At 37.6% G+C, this 16,485-nt stretch overlaps 2 protein-coding genes across 7 annotated transcripts in view; one reads left to right on the plus strand and one right to left on the minus strand.

Annotated features, from left to right (window-relative positions):
- The window catches only part of BBIP1 (BBSome interacting protein 1), an 18,054-nt gene extending 9,621 nt beyond the window's left edge, over positions 1-8,433 (plus strand). For 3 of the 5 annotated variants that reach the window (XM_010859358.1, XM_010859356.1, XM_010859359.1), the window contains exons 3-4: positions 3,511-3,583; positions 6,979-8,433. In XM_010859358.1, the coding sequence (XP_010857660.1) occupies positions 3,538-3,583; positions 6,979-7,142 (210 nt within the window). In that variant the 5' untranslated portion in view covers positions 3,511-3,537 and the 3' untranslated portion in view covers positions 7,143-8,433. Of the gene's footprint in view, positions 1-1,957; positions 2,038-3,510; positions 3,584-6,978 lie in introns of all 5 variants that reach the window. The other 2 variants (XM_010859360.1, XM_010859357.1) reach the window with 2 other exon arrangements.
- The window catches only part of PDCD4 (programmed cell death 4 (neoplastic transformation inhibitor)), a 26,835-nt gene continuing 18,550 nt past the window's right edge, over positions 8,201-16,485 (minus strand). For both annotated transcript variants that reach the window (XM_010859354.1, XM_010859355.1), the window contains exons 8-12: positions 15,918-16,032; positions 13,282-13,389; positions 12,949-13,059; positions 11,988-12,127; positions 8,201-8,904 (exon numbers count right to left, since the gene is read on the minus strand). In XM_010859354.1, coding sequence (XP_010857656.1) covers positions 8,844-8,904; positions 11,988-12,127; positions 12,949-13,059; positions 13,282-13,389; positions 15,918-16,032 — 535 coding nt within the window. In that variant the 3' untranslated portion in view covers positions 8,201-8,843. The remainder of the gene's footprint in view (positions 8,905-11,987; positions 12,128-12,948; positions 13,060-13,281; positions 13,390-15,917; positions 16,033-16,485) is intronic.

Raw genomic sequence — 16,485 nt, forward strand, 5'->3', positions numbered from 1 at the left:
GCTATGGTTTGTCCAGTAGTCATGTATGGATGTGAGAGTTGGACTATAAAGAAAGCTGAGTGCCGAAGAATTGATGCTTTTGAACTGTGGTGTTGGAGAAGACTCTTGAGAGTCCTTGGACAGCAAGGAGATCCAACCAGTCCATCCTAAAGGAAATCAGTGCTGAATATTCATTGGAAGGACTGATGCTGAAGCTGTAACTCCAGTCCTTTGGCCACCTGATGTGAAGAACTGACTCATTTGAAAAGACCCTGATGCTGGGAAAGATTGAAGGCAGGAGGAGAAGAGGACGACAGAGGATAAGATGGTTGATGGCATCACCGACTCAATGGACATGAGTTTGAGCAAACTCTGAGAGTTGGTGATGGACAGGGAAGCCTCGTGTGCTGTAGTCCACAGGGTCACAAACAGTCAGATGTGACTGAGCGGCTAAACTGAACGCTTTTATCTTTACATACTCATGCTTTGTTTATTTAGGGATCACTACTAGTAGTAGAATGTTTGGGTCAAAGAAAATATACATATTTGGTTTTCGTAGTAGATACTATAAAATACTTAAGGATACTACAAATTATCCCTCTAAAAATGCTGTACTGACAAACCTGCTCACCAATAGGGAGTGCCCATTTCCCTATATGTTCCCTAACTGTGGATACTATCAGGCATTTTGATTTTTTTGCAATCTCAAAAAACATAACACACACGCCCTAAAATAAGACCACAATGATTTTCACTTTATGAGGCCATAATGATTTTCCTATTTAAAGTATAACCACCACAACCCCCAGCACTCCTAAATCCCCTTAAACTATTTTAGTTTCTGTAACACTACCTTCTAATAGCATTGTTACTTGTTTTTCTCCCTATACACTACACTGTAAGCTCCAAAAGAGCAAAGGTTTTTTTCCTCTTTTATTCACTAATGAATGGTTCCTGGCATGTGGTGGACACTCACATATTTATTGAATTGAATGATGTGACACTTGTATAACATACATGAATTTTATCCATAGCTGGTATGTTTCCTTCTTGGGCCTATCTGTCCCTGGTATTACACACGTCTTACCTTACCAATTAGAAAGTACCCTGAAGGGTAGCCACACTCCATAGGGTGCATTACACCAGGCAAAACACCCATGTTTGGCTATTAGCAGGCCACCTGGGGAAGGATAAAAATGCTCCTTCCTACTCTGGGCTCGCTGGGCAGTTGATTATCAAGACACTGTAGGCTTGGCAGTGCCAGCCAACCAACCAATACCTTGCTTATTTTAGCCCTTCCCTTCCTGTTTCTGTCCTGCCAATGCCTAGGGGAACCTCGGAACAAGAATCAGCCCCAGCAAAGTAGACACTCCACCCAGGCAAGTGACGGCACTGATCTTCCTTACACCGGGTCCAACCCACTCCCTACCGGGCCTTTAGCTCCACACCCTTTCCAGTAACAATGGCAGCTTAATCAGAGAACTAAGGTTTCATAGAGCACCAAGCTTCATTGTTTTCTTCAAGCTAGATTTTGGGTATAGAGAAGAGAAAGCAAAAGATAGTGATTAAATTATGAGTATCTAGAGTTGCTATTTAAATCAGCTAAGATTTAAGTATTTGTTCATCCACCATTTTAGCATTTTGGTGATTAAAAAAATTGGTAATATAAAAATTCTTAGATGCTATGCACTCCTTCACATTTGTCAACATTTATAATGTCTGTCCTCCCTTTCAGTAGCATATCATGTCAGATTTGCACCAAATAAAGGCTTAAGGAATATTTTCATTGTTCTACCTTTGAGAGGTAAAGTGTTTCTTATATTCATGCTATTCAGAGATCTGCAATGTTTTTGCCCTTCAACATAACCTGGAAAAAGAAATGATCACTCGTTACCACTGGCAGGCCTAAGTAACAGGAAGGAAAGAATGTGTCAGAAGGAGAAGCAGCAGTGCATTGAGTAAATTGCATTTTTCTCAGATTCTAGGTAGTGTGATGCATTGCTTTATTCCTGGTCCATTCCCTACTTCATCTTCCTTCCCAGACAGAGCAGAATAGGGGTAAGTTTTGATGACCGTTCTGGAAAGCAGATAGAGCTTTCTCAGGAACTTTAGATCTTTCAGAATAGAAATTTGAACAAGAAGGGGAAAAGGCTTGGTGGATGGAGAGTAGGAAACTTTTATTAGGAATGTCAAAATAGTGGTAATGGGAATAAGACCAGCAGCAGCTTCACTTTATTATAACTAATTTGCAGTGGGTGGTAAAGGCAGGCACCAAGCCAGCATCATCACATTATAGATAATAAATCTTTCTTCTGTGGTGGTGTTGTGAAAGATATACAGTAAGTTGCATCAGTGTGGCAAAATATCACAAAATGGGTGGGACTGTCTAGAGAAGCTTCTGTATTTGGAAGGGGATTATGCTAAAAATTACAGTCCAGAACACCTTGAACATACTAATACATAGCATGGCATAAACTAGGATGTAACACTGGAAACATGTCACTAGCCAGAGATGACATATACACTGGGATCTGCATAACAAAATACTCACATGAGGGTATTCACTGGCACTTCAGCATATAGTATTAATATATGTGTATTAGAGGAAAATAGTAAACTGAAAGCACACCTCACTTCTGGTATTCAGAAGCCAGTTTCACCTGTGTGTGTTGCTTCCTTACAAATTGCAGCTGTGTAGCCAGTAACTGATCCTTAAGTTGCTTTTTGTCATTAAAGCAAAGGAATTAAAGCAGAAATCGGTTGTTAGCTACTGAAAGAAGTGTGAATGTTAGGCAGTATTTGCATAGTACTGCCTCCTTTCCCTAACAGCCTGGCATAGGCCACCTCCCAAACTGTCTTGTCTTTTATCATCATCTACCACTCAGGAGATGCTATCAGCTGCACATAAATCCTTTTGTTTTCCCTCAGCTACACAGATACCTGCTAACTGCTAAGTCACTTCAGTTGTGTCCGACTCTGTGTGACCCCATAGACGGCAGCCCACCAGGCTCCCCCGTCCCTGGTATTCTCCAGGCAAGAACACTGGAGTGGGTTGCCATTTCCTTCTCCAATGCGTGAAAGTGAAAGGTGAAAGTCAAGTCGCTCAGTCGTGTCCGACTCTTCGCGACCCCATAGACTGCAGCCTACCAGGCTCCTCCGCCCATGGGATTTTCCAGGCAAGAGTACTGGACTGGGGTGACACAGATACCTACTAGATGATTAATTATCTTTGCTTGAAAAACTTAAGCCCTACCAATTTTCACTAAGAGGGGAAAAATTTGGAACATGCAGCCTTCCAGTTAACACCACCACTGATGAACAAAAGTTGACAAAGTCTGCATGCTTACATGAACTATCTCAACCTTGTTTCAGTGGAAAGACTCACAGGTAATTAAAAGAAAAATTATGCAACGATAGGATAGTTCATTTTCTATACACATTGTGATTTTACTTCTTAAACTACAATGGAAATCTCTCAAGAAATATGCTTTGGGAATTCATTCTTGAATAATATTTGTTTTCTCATTGAAGGACGAGACTGTATCCAACATTTCAGATATGGCAGAAACGAAGTCGATGTTCCGGGAAGTTCTTCCAAAACAAGGTATCTAAATCACAGATGCTTTGGTCATAGAATATTATTGTTTGCTGCTTTAGTCGTTTAGTTGTGTCTGAGTCTCTTGCAACCCCATGGACTGTAGCCTGCCAAGCTTCTCTGTCCATGGGATTTTCCAAGCAAGAATACTAGAGTGGGTTGCCATTTCCTTCTCCAATATTATACATATAACAGTGTCATAAAGCAGACTCAATAGCTAGACATCTTGTAACCATTTTGTGTTATATAGATGCCACAGATACTCTCCACTTTCACTATGCTTTTGTCATGAGTAGTTTGTAAAGGAGTAATCCATTGCTTTTTTGCCCCCAGTAAAAGGATGTAAGATGATGGTTTGTTTCTTAAATGTAGAAATCCTATTATTCTCAAGATTGGTGATAACAAGAAGAAATTTAGTGACAAAAATAGCACCATAATTTACCATAATACTAAGGTCCGAAAGTGAGGGAAAAGGAACCTGTATCAAACAATGTAACAAAAGCTGAAGGTTTAAGGTAAACATTCAGTAATTTGAATATTCATGTTAATACCATATCTTACTAGGTACTTGATTTCCCATTTAATTGAAGTATATAGTTGGTTTACAACTATACAAGTGTATAGCAAGTTTTATATACAAGTTATACATACATATTTAATTACCTTGTTTTTTTTCAGATTCTTTTCTCGTAGGTTATTACAAAATACTGACTATAGTTCCAGGTTGTATATAGTAGATTCCTGTAGGTCCTTTTTGTTTATATGTTCTATATATAGTGGTGTGTGTGTGCTGATCCCAAACTCCTGTTATCCCTTCTCCACCTTTTCCTTTTGGTAACTAAGTTTGTTTTCTATGTCTTTTTGGTCTGTTTCTGTTCTATATTTAAAAGTTCGTATTTTTTTTTTTAGATTCCACATATAAACGATATCTTTGTCTGACTTCCTCCTCTTAGTATGGTCCATCCATGTTGCTGCAAACGGCATTATTTCAGTCTTCTTCATGTTAATACTCCACACACACAGTCTTGTTTATCCATCTGTAAGTGGACATTTAGGGTGCCTGCATATGTTCATTAGAGAAGGAAATGGCAACCCACTCCAGTGTTCTTGCCTGGTGAATCCCAGGGACGGGGGAGCCTGGTGGGCTGCTGTCTATGGGGTCACACAGAGTCGGACATGACTGAAGCGACGCAGCAGCAGCATGTGTTAGCTATTGTAAATAGTGCTGCAATGAACACTGGGGTGCCTTTCTTTTTTCAAATTGCAGTTTGCTTCAGACACATGCCTAGGAGTGGGATTGCAGAACCATGTGGTTAACTCTATTTTTAGTTCCTTAGGGAACCTCCATACTGTCCTCCATAGTGGCTGCACAAATTTGCATTCCCACCAAGTGTAGGTGGGAATGTATGTATAACTTGTATATAAAATTTGCTGTACACTTGTATAGTTGCTTCCATGGTGGCTCAGCTGGGAAAGAATTCGCCTGCAATGTGGGAGACCTGGGTTCCATCCCTGGATTGGAACGATCCCCTGGAGAAGGGAAAGGCTACGCACTACAGTATTCTGGCCTGGAGAATTCCATGGACTGTGTAGTCCATGGGGTTGCAGAGTTGGACACTACTGAGCAACTTTCAACAGTGTAGGAGGGTTCTCTTTTCTCCACACCCTCTCCAGCTTTTATTTGTAGATATTTTGATGGTGGCCATTCTGATTGGTGTGAGGTGATACCTCATTGTAGTTTTGTTTCTCTCGAATTAGCTTCTTGTGTTTTTTGGCCATCTTTTTAGAGAAATGTTTATTTAGATCTGCCCATTTTTTGATTGGGTTTTTATATTGAGCTGTATTAGCTATTGGTGTATTTTGAAAATTAATCACTTTTTAGTCACATCATTTGCAAACATCTTCTCCCATTCTATAGGTTGTTCGTTTTATGGTTTCCTTTGCTGTGCAAAAGCTTTTGAGTTTAATTAGGTCCCATTTGTGTATTTTTGTTATTTCTATTACTCTAGGAAGTGTATTCCTCTGCTGTCTCATTTTCTCTTAATTTCTTTTTTATGTATATGGAAGGTTATTTATGTTCCTTGACCTTGGAGAAGTGACCCTCTGTAGGGGATGTCCTGTGTGTCCCACCCAGCCTTACACTCTCGTCACCTAGCAGTCCAGGGACCAGCTAGTCCCAGGGAAGGTTCTGATCTGTTTGTGAACTCAGTTCCCAGGCTGCTGGATGCTAGTTTTCTTGCTTCTGGAGTCTACCCCCTGGTGGTTGAGCCTGGTCCAGAGGCTTGAGCAGGCTTCCTGGTGGAAATGGCCTATGCTTGGCAACACTGTTGGGTAGAGCTCAGCCTTGGTTCTCTGACGGGCAGTGGTAGTGCCATATCAAGGGACGTGACCAGAGGTGGCTGTGGGCTCAGGAAGTGTTTAAGCAGTCTGATGGCGGGGAGGGGATGTTCCTGCTTTGTTGTTTGGCCTCAGGGGTCCCAGCACTGGAGCCTACGGGCTGTTGGGTGGCATCAGGTCTTGGTGCCAAATGGCAGCCTCTAGGAGAGCTCATGCCAATGAGCGTTCCCTAATGTCTCCACTACCAGTGTCCTTGTCCTCACAGTGAGCCAGTCACCCCACACCTCCCCAAAAGCCTCTTAAGACCAGCAGGTATGACCCACGGTCCTATGAAGTCAGTGCACTTTTGCCCTGGGTCCCAGTGCACGCACGCCCGTGTGTGTCCTCCAGGAGTGGAGCTGCTGTTTCCCCCAGTCCTGTGGCAGTCCTGCACTCAAGCCCCACTGGACTACAAAGCCAAGTGCTCTGGGGGCTCTTCCTCCTGATGCCAGACCCCCAGGCTGGGGAGCCTGATGTGGGACTCAGTCCTACGGGAGAACTTCTGCAATATAATTGTTCTCCAGTTTGTGGGTCCCACCTGGGGGGTATGGGGTTTGATTATATTGTGAGTGTGCCCTTCCTACCATCGTGTTGGGTTTCTTCATGTCTTTGGATGTATCAACAGAATATCTTTTTTGGTAGGTTTGCGTCTTTTTTATTGAGGGTTGGTCAGCATTCAGTTGTGACTCTGGTGGGCTTCTACCCTGCCATCTTGTCCCCCTAAGTATTTTTATGTATGTTGTATTTCCTTCCATTTTTTTTGTTTGTTTGTTTGAAATTCAACATCTGACACAAGAAGTTGTGTCCCACGGCAACTTATAATTTTAGGTTGAAAATTCAAAACCTTTCTCATGAACTTCCTAGTATTAAATGATGCTTTTATATTTTTATATTAAAGATATGTTACAAGGATAACTGTAAGAACAAGAGATTTTAAATGACAATGTATTAAATTTTTAAACTGCAAATCCAAACTACCAAACAGCTGTATTTATCTCACTCTGATTTTTATTTCTTTTTAAACTTAGGGCAGTTGTATGTAGAAGATATAACCACAATGGTGCTATGTAAACCCAAACTTTTACCATTAAAATCTCTGACTCTGGAAAAACTGGAGAAAATGCAGCAAGCAGCACAGGATACAATTCACCAACAGGAAATGACAGAAAAGGAACAGAAAATAACTCACTGAACAACGGCAAGTAACTCACTGAATGATAACTAGCACTTCTACAGAACACCCTACACCTTTCTATTAACAAGAGCTGAAAATAATCTGCATCTGTATGCTGAAAACAGTATGTATTAATAAAAGATAGTATCCCTATAAAAAAAAACCAGATTACTAAAATTTGGATTGTGAATTTAAACACTGGTTTGTATTGAATATAAGCAATTTTAAAACTTTGAACCCAGATTTTATTTTTAACCCAGGCTTTTCAAACTACAAATTACTGTTCACCATTCCTATCAGTTTTCTAGATAACATTCTTAGTTACGCACAGTGAGTAAATGCAACTTCTTTTACAGTCATCCTGTACATGGTTTTAAAAACTGAACTAAGCTTTTTAATTATACTGACTTTAAGGACTTACCTTGCCACCTTTGTCTTCCAGGTATCAAAACATAAAACCCTAAAAATGGAAATTAATAAGGACTTGAAAGAGCCCATGAAGTAAAATGAACATAAATTTGGAAGTTTTATTTCTAAAAGACTGTAGCTAGACCTGTAATGGGTATATTCCTAGGAAAACCTTTGTAAATTCTGAATATAATTCTTGGTTGGTTTGCTACAGTTGCTAATAGACAATTTAAATTAGTATGGACCTTTAGGCCTCGCTGAGTAATTAGGCTCTGCAAAAGAGGTTAGAAATGTGAACTTCCCTTAGATTACTGTTATCAGTAACTACTATTTTCTCATACACTGACTAAATGTAAAACTTTTGAGTCTTTGAAGAATAATTTTTCTAACTACAAGCACTACTTGGTAATAGAACTTAATGATGAAAGGTATATACTTTTAGAAATTTCATTAAGTTCTAGATAAGATAAAAAACAAGGAAGTGTGCAAGTATTTCCCAAGTATAATATTAAAATAATTTATTTACTACTGTACTCTTATTTTAAAAGTTTGCCAGGAGCAAAGTTTAACTGGGTTCAAATATGCTCTTTTATATGATTTAAAATTTGCTGTGGGAAATAAATTTTTTAAAAGATCTAAAATAAATGCACTCCAAATAAAGAATCAACACTGCTTCACATGTTTTATTTTGTCATACATTCTTCTAGAACTGGGTTCATTTTTCCAGTTTTGTAGAAAAATAGATGTTCCAGCCACCATTTACTTAACTGTCTAGTCTTTAAGACCAAGCAATATGTTTTCTGGAAAGATGAATAAGTCTCACAACTAGCTCATTTTTTAAAAATTCTTTAAAACAAAGAAATAACTTTTTTTTTTTTTTAACTCCCAAAGCACAGTATTTCAACAGCAGCAGCCAACATGGGGTTTTAGCAGCTTAACTTGACCCCCTAAATAAAGCTTTGTATAAACCAGTGATTTTACTACAAAAACACTGTCCTTGAAAGAAAGGAGTGGCAGTCAGACATCAATGCAAAACTTGGAATGATTAGGTCATAAACATGGCACTTACAAAAGGTAGCTTATGAGAATATCCCACTTAAGAAGTGGTTGCTTTTCTGTCCCTCCTTTACACCCTCAAATTAAAAAACAGAGAAAAGAAAGAAAAAGAAAAAAAACACTTCCTTTAAAAATTTCAGACATGCCTTGTACCCAAAACAAGTGCTTTAAAAAAAAAAGAAAAAAACCTGTGCTAACAACTCTTACAATTCAGATATATTTTTTATAACATCTAAGACTGCAAGAGTTCTTTATTCAGTAGCTCTCTGGTTTAAGACGACCTCCATCTCCTTCACTTACAAAACGTTTTCTACCCCTGTAATGAAAAGAACAAAAACATGTAAACAGATACAAATTTTGACTACAGTCAATTAAAATAATTAAAAACTTTATCTTTTTTGTCATTAACTTTTGAATAGTTTGTCATTTAAATTTTAAAAAGTCAGCATGCCTAAGTCTTTTGAAAAGACCTTACTGGTTACATACCCTAGAACATACCAAATGAACTACTTAATCTGAGCATTTTTTAGTTAAACAAAAGCTGAATTATTGAAATAAGTTCACTGTTCAAATGAAGTCATGTAAGAAAAAAAAATACAAATATGGCAAACATTTTGCTGTTTGGAAATTTAATACAAACACACGCCAAAATTATTGCGAGTTCGGTTCCAGACTGCCTCAATAAAGCGAATCACGTGAGTTTTTTGGTTTCCCACTGCATATAATGTTTACATAAATCTGTGGCCTATTAAGTGTGCAATATCATTATGTCTAAAACCCCAATGTACATATAATAATTTAAAAATACTTTATTGAGGAAAAATGCTAACCATCATCCAAACTTTTAACAAGTCTAATCTTTTTGCAAGTTGAGGGTTAGAAATACTCTGAGAACTACCAAACTGTGACACGCAGACATAAAGTGAGCAAATGCCGCTGGAAAAATGGCACCAACTGACTGGCCTGAGGCAGAGTTACCACAAACCTTCAATCTGTAAAAAATGCAGTATCTGTAAAGCACAATAAAATGAGACATGCCTGTATTTATTTCTACTATGTTATTAATATTATTTGAAAGCTAAACATTGAACCAAATAGGAAATACCAACATGATTGGGAACTATGAAAACTAAAGCTACAGAACCTATAAAATATCTATGTTTTAAAATGGTTTTTAATTTTTTCTCAGATACAGAAAAGCCATAACCTGAATGTGGAAAAACAGAGTCAATTTAATTCCTGTATATACCCCATTTTGAACTTTATGCCATTTCAAACTCAAGATGCCTTCCTCTACAGCTACATGTAGTAACAACAGCTCAAGAGGAACAGTCACAGCAGCTGAAAGCAGTAAGTGCTCAACAGAGCTTGGGCAGAATTGGTCCTTATTTCTTCTCTGACCCTAGACCAATATGCACAGGCATTCAAGGTCACACACAAATGTGCACTTTGCCCAAATAAGCAAAAAAAGAGAGGATAAAAAGTTAAAGTTGTATGGAATTCACAGAAAGTTTAGACATCTCTCCAAATGATCCTTGAAAGTAAGGCCATAATAGAAATCACTAGTTAAGACTTTTGAAGAGAGGCTGAAAAACTTTTTAAAAAAGTGAAAGTGAAGTTGCTCAGTTGTGTCCAACTCTTTGCAACCCCATGGACTGCAGCCTACCAGGCTCCTCTGTCCATGCGATTTTCCAGGCAAGAATACTGGAATGGGTTGCCATTTTCCTCTCCAGGGGATCTTCCCAACCCAGGGATCGAACCCGGGCCTCTTGCACTGCAGGCAGACACTTTCCCATCTGAGCTATCAAAGGACAGTGCCAAAGTGTTGACTCCTTTTCATATTAAGGGGTATTTATGAAAGGGGTATGTATTGCAGCTATATTTTCCTGAACATAAAGGCTTCATACTATAATATTAGGAGATCAAGGGTGGAAATGAAGCAGCAAGTAGCAAAAAGCCTTGCCAAAGTTGACAGTTTATACTGATGTACACCACTTTGCACATTAGTACATAAAGGATGCCATCACCAAGTAGAAATACACATTTTCAGACATTTTTATCAAAGCCATTAAAAAGTATCTCCACCATTATCTTGTCCTTCTCTCTTAATGGCTTCTGAACTTTGTAAGCAAAGGACAACCTTAAGTATTTTTTGAGATTTCTCACAATGCACTTACATAAAAGTATGCAAAGTTTGAAATTTCTTCAGAAAAAAATTACAAAAACTTAAAATATACATAAAGGAGACCACACAATAAGTTTCTTCTTTGTTTTAGTCGCTTTATGTCCAACTTGCAACCCCATGGACTGTAGCCTCCCAGATTCCTCTGTCCATGGGATATCCCAGGCAAGAATACTGGAGTGGGTAGTCATTCCCTTCTCCAGGGGATGTTCCTGACCAAGGATCGAACCTGTGTCTCCTGCATTGCAGGAGATTCTTTACCACTGAGCCACCTGGGAAGCCCAAACAAGAAGTTTAGCTGTTACTAAACTTTTATATCTATTACAATATAAACTTAAGCTTTAACAATAACAAAAAATCCATCAACTCCTAAAGAGTGTGATCCTACTAGCACATATACCTCCAAAGAATCACACACACACACACACACACACTTTCTAGAGAAGTAAAATGCAATCAGCCCCAATTCTCCATTCTGTGAAGGATCAAAAGGAACCTACATACAGAATAGGAATGAGCTGCTGCTGCTGCTGCTGCTGCTGCTGCTGCTACTGCTAAATCACTTCAGTCGTGTCCGACTCTGTGTGATCCCACAGACGGCAGCCACCAGGCTCCCCCGTCCCTGGGATTCTCCAGGCAAGAACATTGGAGTGGGTTGCCATTTCCTTCTCCAATGCATGAAAGTGAAAAGTGAAAGTGAAGTCGCTCAGTCGTGTCCAACTCTTCGTGACCCCGTGGACTGCAGCCTACCAGGCTCCTCCATCCATGGGATTTTCCAGGCAAAGTACTGGAGTGGGGTGCCATTGCCTTCTCCAATAGGAATGAGCATAGACCTTTAAAGCCGGAAAAAGTCTGGATCCATCCTTGGCTTTTACTATGTGTAACCTTAGAAAAGGTACATTACACTGTCATAAGCCTCAATTTTTTTCATCTTACTGATTAATATCTACTCTGAAATAATCTACTCAGAACAGAGTAAGACACATTTTGTTCCACAAAATTAGCTTCTTTCCAGTGAACTGGGGCTTCATGAGATAGTCCTGTACAGATTTACAAGAGAAAAAGCTTCATGCTTGCTTCTCCATAGACTCAGATGATTTTCCACTAGTGAGTAACTAAAGGGAAGATACTATTATTTTTCAGACAGAATGACAGAAAATTAGCTTAACCTTAAGTACCTCAGTCAGTATTTGATGTTGAGAAAGTAAATAAAGTACCTTGAAGGACAAAGATCTCTGAGTTGTTTGGAAATTATTCCAGCCTGAAAACAATCTTCCACAAATCGCTCAAGCACAGAGTATGAATGTGGGACATCCAGATTAATGTCCGGAATTTCATTGTAAATTCTCTCATAACCCTAGAACAATGAAGTTATATACAGAAGTGTTAGCCCATATAAAATACATAATGCATGTAACCCATCACTGTTATCAAGCTATATTTAAGTCCAAGTGGTCATATTAATTAGACTGAAGTCAGATCTGAACCTTGAAAAGTACAGAGAGTTAAGTACATTTGTTACAGAATATTTAAAACTGTTCTCTCAAAAGAGCTTCCAGTAGACAATGGACACTGGATACATTTCTCCATCTACTGTAATACATTTACTACATTTTAAAAAAATAAAAGGCAAATAAGAACCTTACCAACATTTTAATAACAATGCATACAATAAAATAGGAATAAATCAAGTACTTTTGTTACAAGTTTGTTTCTCTCTGCTGCTGCTGCTAAGTCGCTTCAGTGGTGTCCAACTCTTGTGCGACCCCATAGATGGCAGCCCACCAGGCTCCCCCTTCCCTGGGATTCTCCAGGCAAGAACACTGGAGTGGGTTACCATTTCCTTCTCCAGTGCATGAAAGTGAAAAGTGAAAGTGAAGTCGCTCAATCGTGTCTGACTCTTAGATATAACCAAATTATCATATCTTAGAACTCTTGAGGAAGAACATACACACACACATTTTTAAAATTTAGATTAAAAAAAAGCTGACGTATTTACAACTTCCCAGGAAACGGCTGTAAGAGGTTCAAAACTAAACAGTACCATTAAAAAATATAGAAAAAGGCATAACATTACCAAATAAACCAGAAAGAAAGTTTCATTGACACTTCAGTCTGTATTCAAGCATACAAAATTTAAGATATCAGCCTAAACATGGTTCAAAATGTTATACTTACTCTTTTCATTTGGTCTAGAGTAATGGTGGAAGATTTCCAAAGAGATTTTAATAAATCCAAAATCATCTTAAATGTACTTTCTCCAGTTGACTCTAAAACCATTACAATGGCCTAAAAATTGAATAAATGATTGAATTATTGCTCATTTTCATATAAGAAACTGCTCCTAAAATCTATCAGATCTCTTTTCTCTAATATGTAACCATTAAAAATTATAGAACTCTCCCTTAATATTGTAATTTTTTAAAAATGTGTATTATTAAAGAAGCATTAAGTCTCTGTGGTGCAAAAAGGAACACAATAATTCTCTTTGGAATGCCAAAGTAATCTTACTTCATATACAAGCTCGTGGTGAAAATGAGGTACTTCCAGTTCCTTAAGGCAATGTTCAGCTTCAGACATGTCTCCAGAGAGTAAATACTCTTTCAGCAGCATATCAATCTATCAGATTTAAGAATTGAGATGTTAGTTCTGGATTTTTGAAAACTTCTGCTTTGCCTGAAGATTTACCCTCATCTCAATATATTACATAGTAAATAAGTATAAGTAGGTCACAAACAGTTGTCTAGTAGTCTTGACATAACAGAATTTTTTCACAACTGAAAAGCAAATCATAAAGGGAATAATGCAGTGTTCTGGTGTGCTTTGATAATCACTGAGACTGACGAGTAGACGTGTGTATGGCCTGAGCTGTGGTCATGCTTCAACGCTCCCTGTGAAAAAAGAAGTCACTTTAAATACCACTAGAGGGCACTAACTGAAGTCTCAAAATGACTTTTTAAAGTGGCACAAACTTATTTCCACCAGGATAACCGGAATACTGCAGTGGGAGCCAAAAAATGAGAGATAATAGGGCTTTACTAGACAGAGCAAAGATTCTCTAAATACTGTTCTCTTTCCTCTAAAACTGAAGTTTTGAGGCCCATTTAAAACGTTTGTTAGCAATTCTGCTTCCAGTTACGGCTAAGGAGGTCAAGTCCTGACTCTGTTTAAAGTCACACAAGAATACCTATGGCTCCAGAAAAAAAGAAAGAGGATAGTTTTTCAGCACAAGAACTTCAACTAGGAATGTTCTCCCCTATACACTGCCTGTTAAAATCATCTGCACTTAGCAGACACTCAAATGAATGTTAGCTGACTGAATAAAACAATCTTATTTACATATCTTCTACTTCCAAATTCTACAACATATTTCCATAAAAAATAAAATCTGATCAACAGAATACAGATTGATGAATAATTCCTATTATGCTCTAGGAAAATAAATATTTAAAGCATGGAACTTTTAACTTTGTTATATAAAGTATTTAAATGTTTCTCATTTGGTTCCATGCATTTTTGAGAATGATAAATACACGTATATATTTCTAAAAGTCCTCTCTGTCCAACTCATCCTTCCATATAAAATAAATGAATATCCAAATACTGTCAACCTCAAACTCATATATTGGTAGTTTTATTTCAGCTTTTATGTTGACTAATTTTTGTTGAGATAATTCACGTACCATTAAATAGTTTGGCAGTTTCTCAAAATATTAACTTTGACAAGCATTATCATCCGAGCAATGTTGTCTTTCAGTCCATAAACATGGGATATTTTTCTACTTATTTAAACCTTAGTTCTTTGAACAGTGTTTTATCATTTTTAGTGCAGAAGACTTGCACTTCTTTTGTTAAATTTATTCCTTTATATTTAATTTTTATGCTATTATCAATGTAATTGTTTAATTTCATTTCAAATCATTCACTCATTGCTAGCATACAGATGATCTACAATTAAATTCTGTATGCAGATCTTATATCCTGCAACCACAGTGAATTCTTTTATAACAGTTTGGTGTTTTTGTTTTCTTGAGGATTCACTTGGATTTTCTGTATACAGATGATGTCATCTGGGAATATAGAAAGTTTTACTTCTTTCACATGAAAAGACTACACTCAAAAATAAAAATCACATGTACTATATAAATCTTCTAATTTTCTTTAAAATCCTCAAAGAAGAAGAGTAAAACATTTTTGGTTTCTTAATATAGAATATCATTTTGCTGCCAGGAAAAAAATCCATAGAGAGTAATCTGGTATTAATGCAAAAATCAATTACTTTTTCTTTTAAAGTATGTATTTGTTGCTGTTCAGTCGCTCAGTCATGTCTTGACGCTTTGCAACTCCATGGACTGCAGCACGCCAAGCTTCCCTGTCCTTCACCATCTCCCAGAGCTTGCTCAAACTCATGTCCATTGAGTTGGTGATGCCATCCAACCATCTTGTCCTCTCTCGTTCCTTTCTGTTCCTGCCTTCAGTCTTTCTCAGCATCAGGGTCTTTTTCAGTGAGTCAGCTCTTCACATCAAGTATTGGAGCTTCAGCATCAGTACTTCCAATGAATATTCAGGACTGATTTCCTTTAGGATGGACTGGTTTGAACTCCTTGCAGTCCAAGGGACTCTCAAGAGTGTTCTCCAACACCACAGTTCAAAAGCATCAATTCTTCAGCGCTCAGCTTTCTTTATGGTCCAACTCTCACAGTAGTGAACTTCCTTACAAAAATTCTACCACTCTGATCTACTCTAGTGTTCATAATGCATAACAAAATCTGAGACCATCCAGTTTCAAACTGGTTATAAAAATGGACATTTAGTAAATAACTACAAAATAGAAACTCTTACTTCAACAGTTTGAAAGTTTTTAAATACCAAGAAAAAGACTAGGTATTCCGCTAAGGTTCCCACATAGCTTTCTTCATGAAAGCCACTTTAACTTAACACAATCTTAAAGTCAGGGAAACAGTAAAAATTTAATTGATTATATGGTCGTGGTATAATTTATAGCAAAAGGGCACAAAGCCATATATATAAGGATTATTCAATTTTTCACTTGCAGGACTGAACTTAATTTTTGTCCATAAAAGCTAGAGGGCATGTTTATTTTCCTAAAGAATACATATAAATTAAAGACAATACCCCATAGTTACCTCTTTAACAAGGTGATTAACAGACTGCTGCCCACCTCCAGAGCCCCAAACACTGTCTTTGCGCTTTCCACCTTTAGACATACTCAAAAGCACAGTAGCCTTGTCCAGAGCAGCTCTAAACAAAAACAGTTAATTTTGACATATGAACACTGTTGAGATTGACTAAATTATGGATAAAGTCCGGGGAAGAGGTAGGGCTATATACACTAAAAGCTTTTGCATTATAACATAAAAGCAACCTAAAGTTAAGAAGTCTCTTAAACTATTTTTCAAAATAAAAAGCTGGAGGAAAAAGGTTGCTTTTCATATTAATATTCTCTCACACACTTATTTCCATTTCCCAGTCAACAGAACTCTAATGTTATTACAAAATAATTGATCTACACTGAGAAGGAACATTTCACCTAAAATGAATTTCTGTATATATTCATACTTTCCCACCAAGGCAACCATTACACTATGACCTGAAATAGTTCCAGAAAATTAGTATCTATACCTATGAAAACCTAAGACATGGCTAAGTCCAAATCTAAGTTCTAGGAAGTTATGAAAAATTATAGAGCATAAT

This window comes from Bison bison, unplaced genomic scaffold (assembly GCF_000754665.1).
Source record: "Bison bison bison isolate TAMUID 2011002044 unplaced genomic scaffold, Bison_UMD1.0 scf7180017864456, whole genome shotgun sequence".
Lineage (NCBI taxonomy): Eukaryota > Metazoa > Chordata > Mammalia > Artiodactyla > Bovidae > Bison > Bison bison.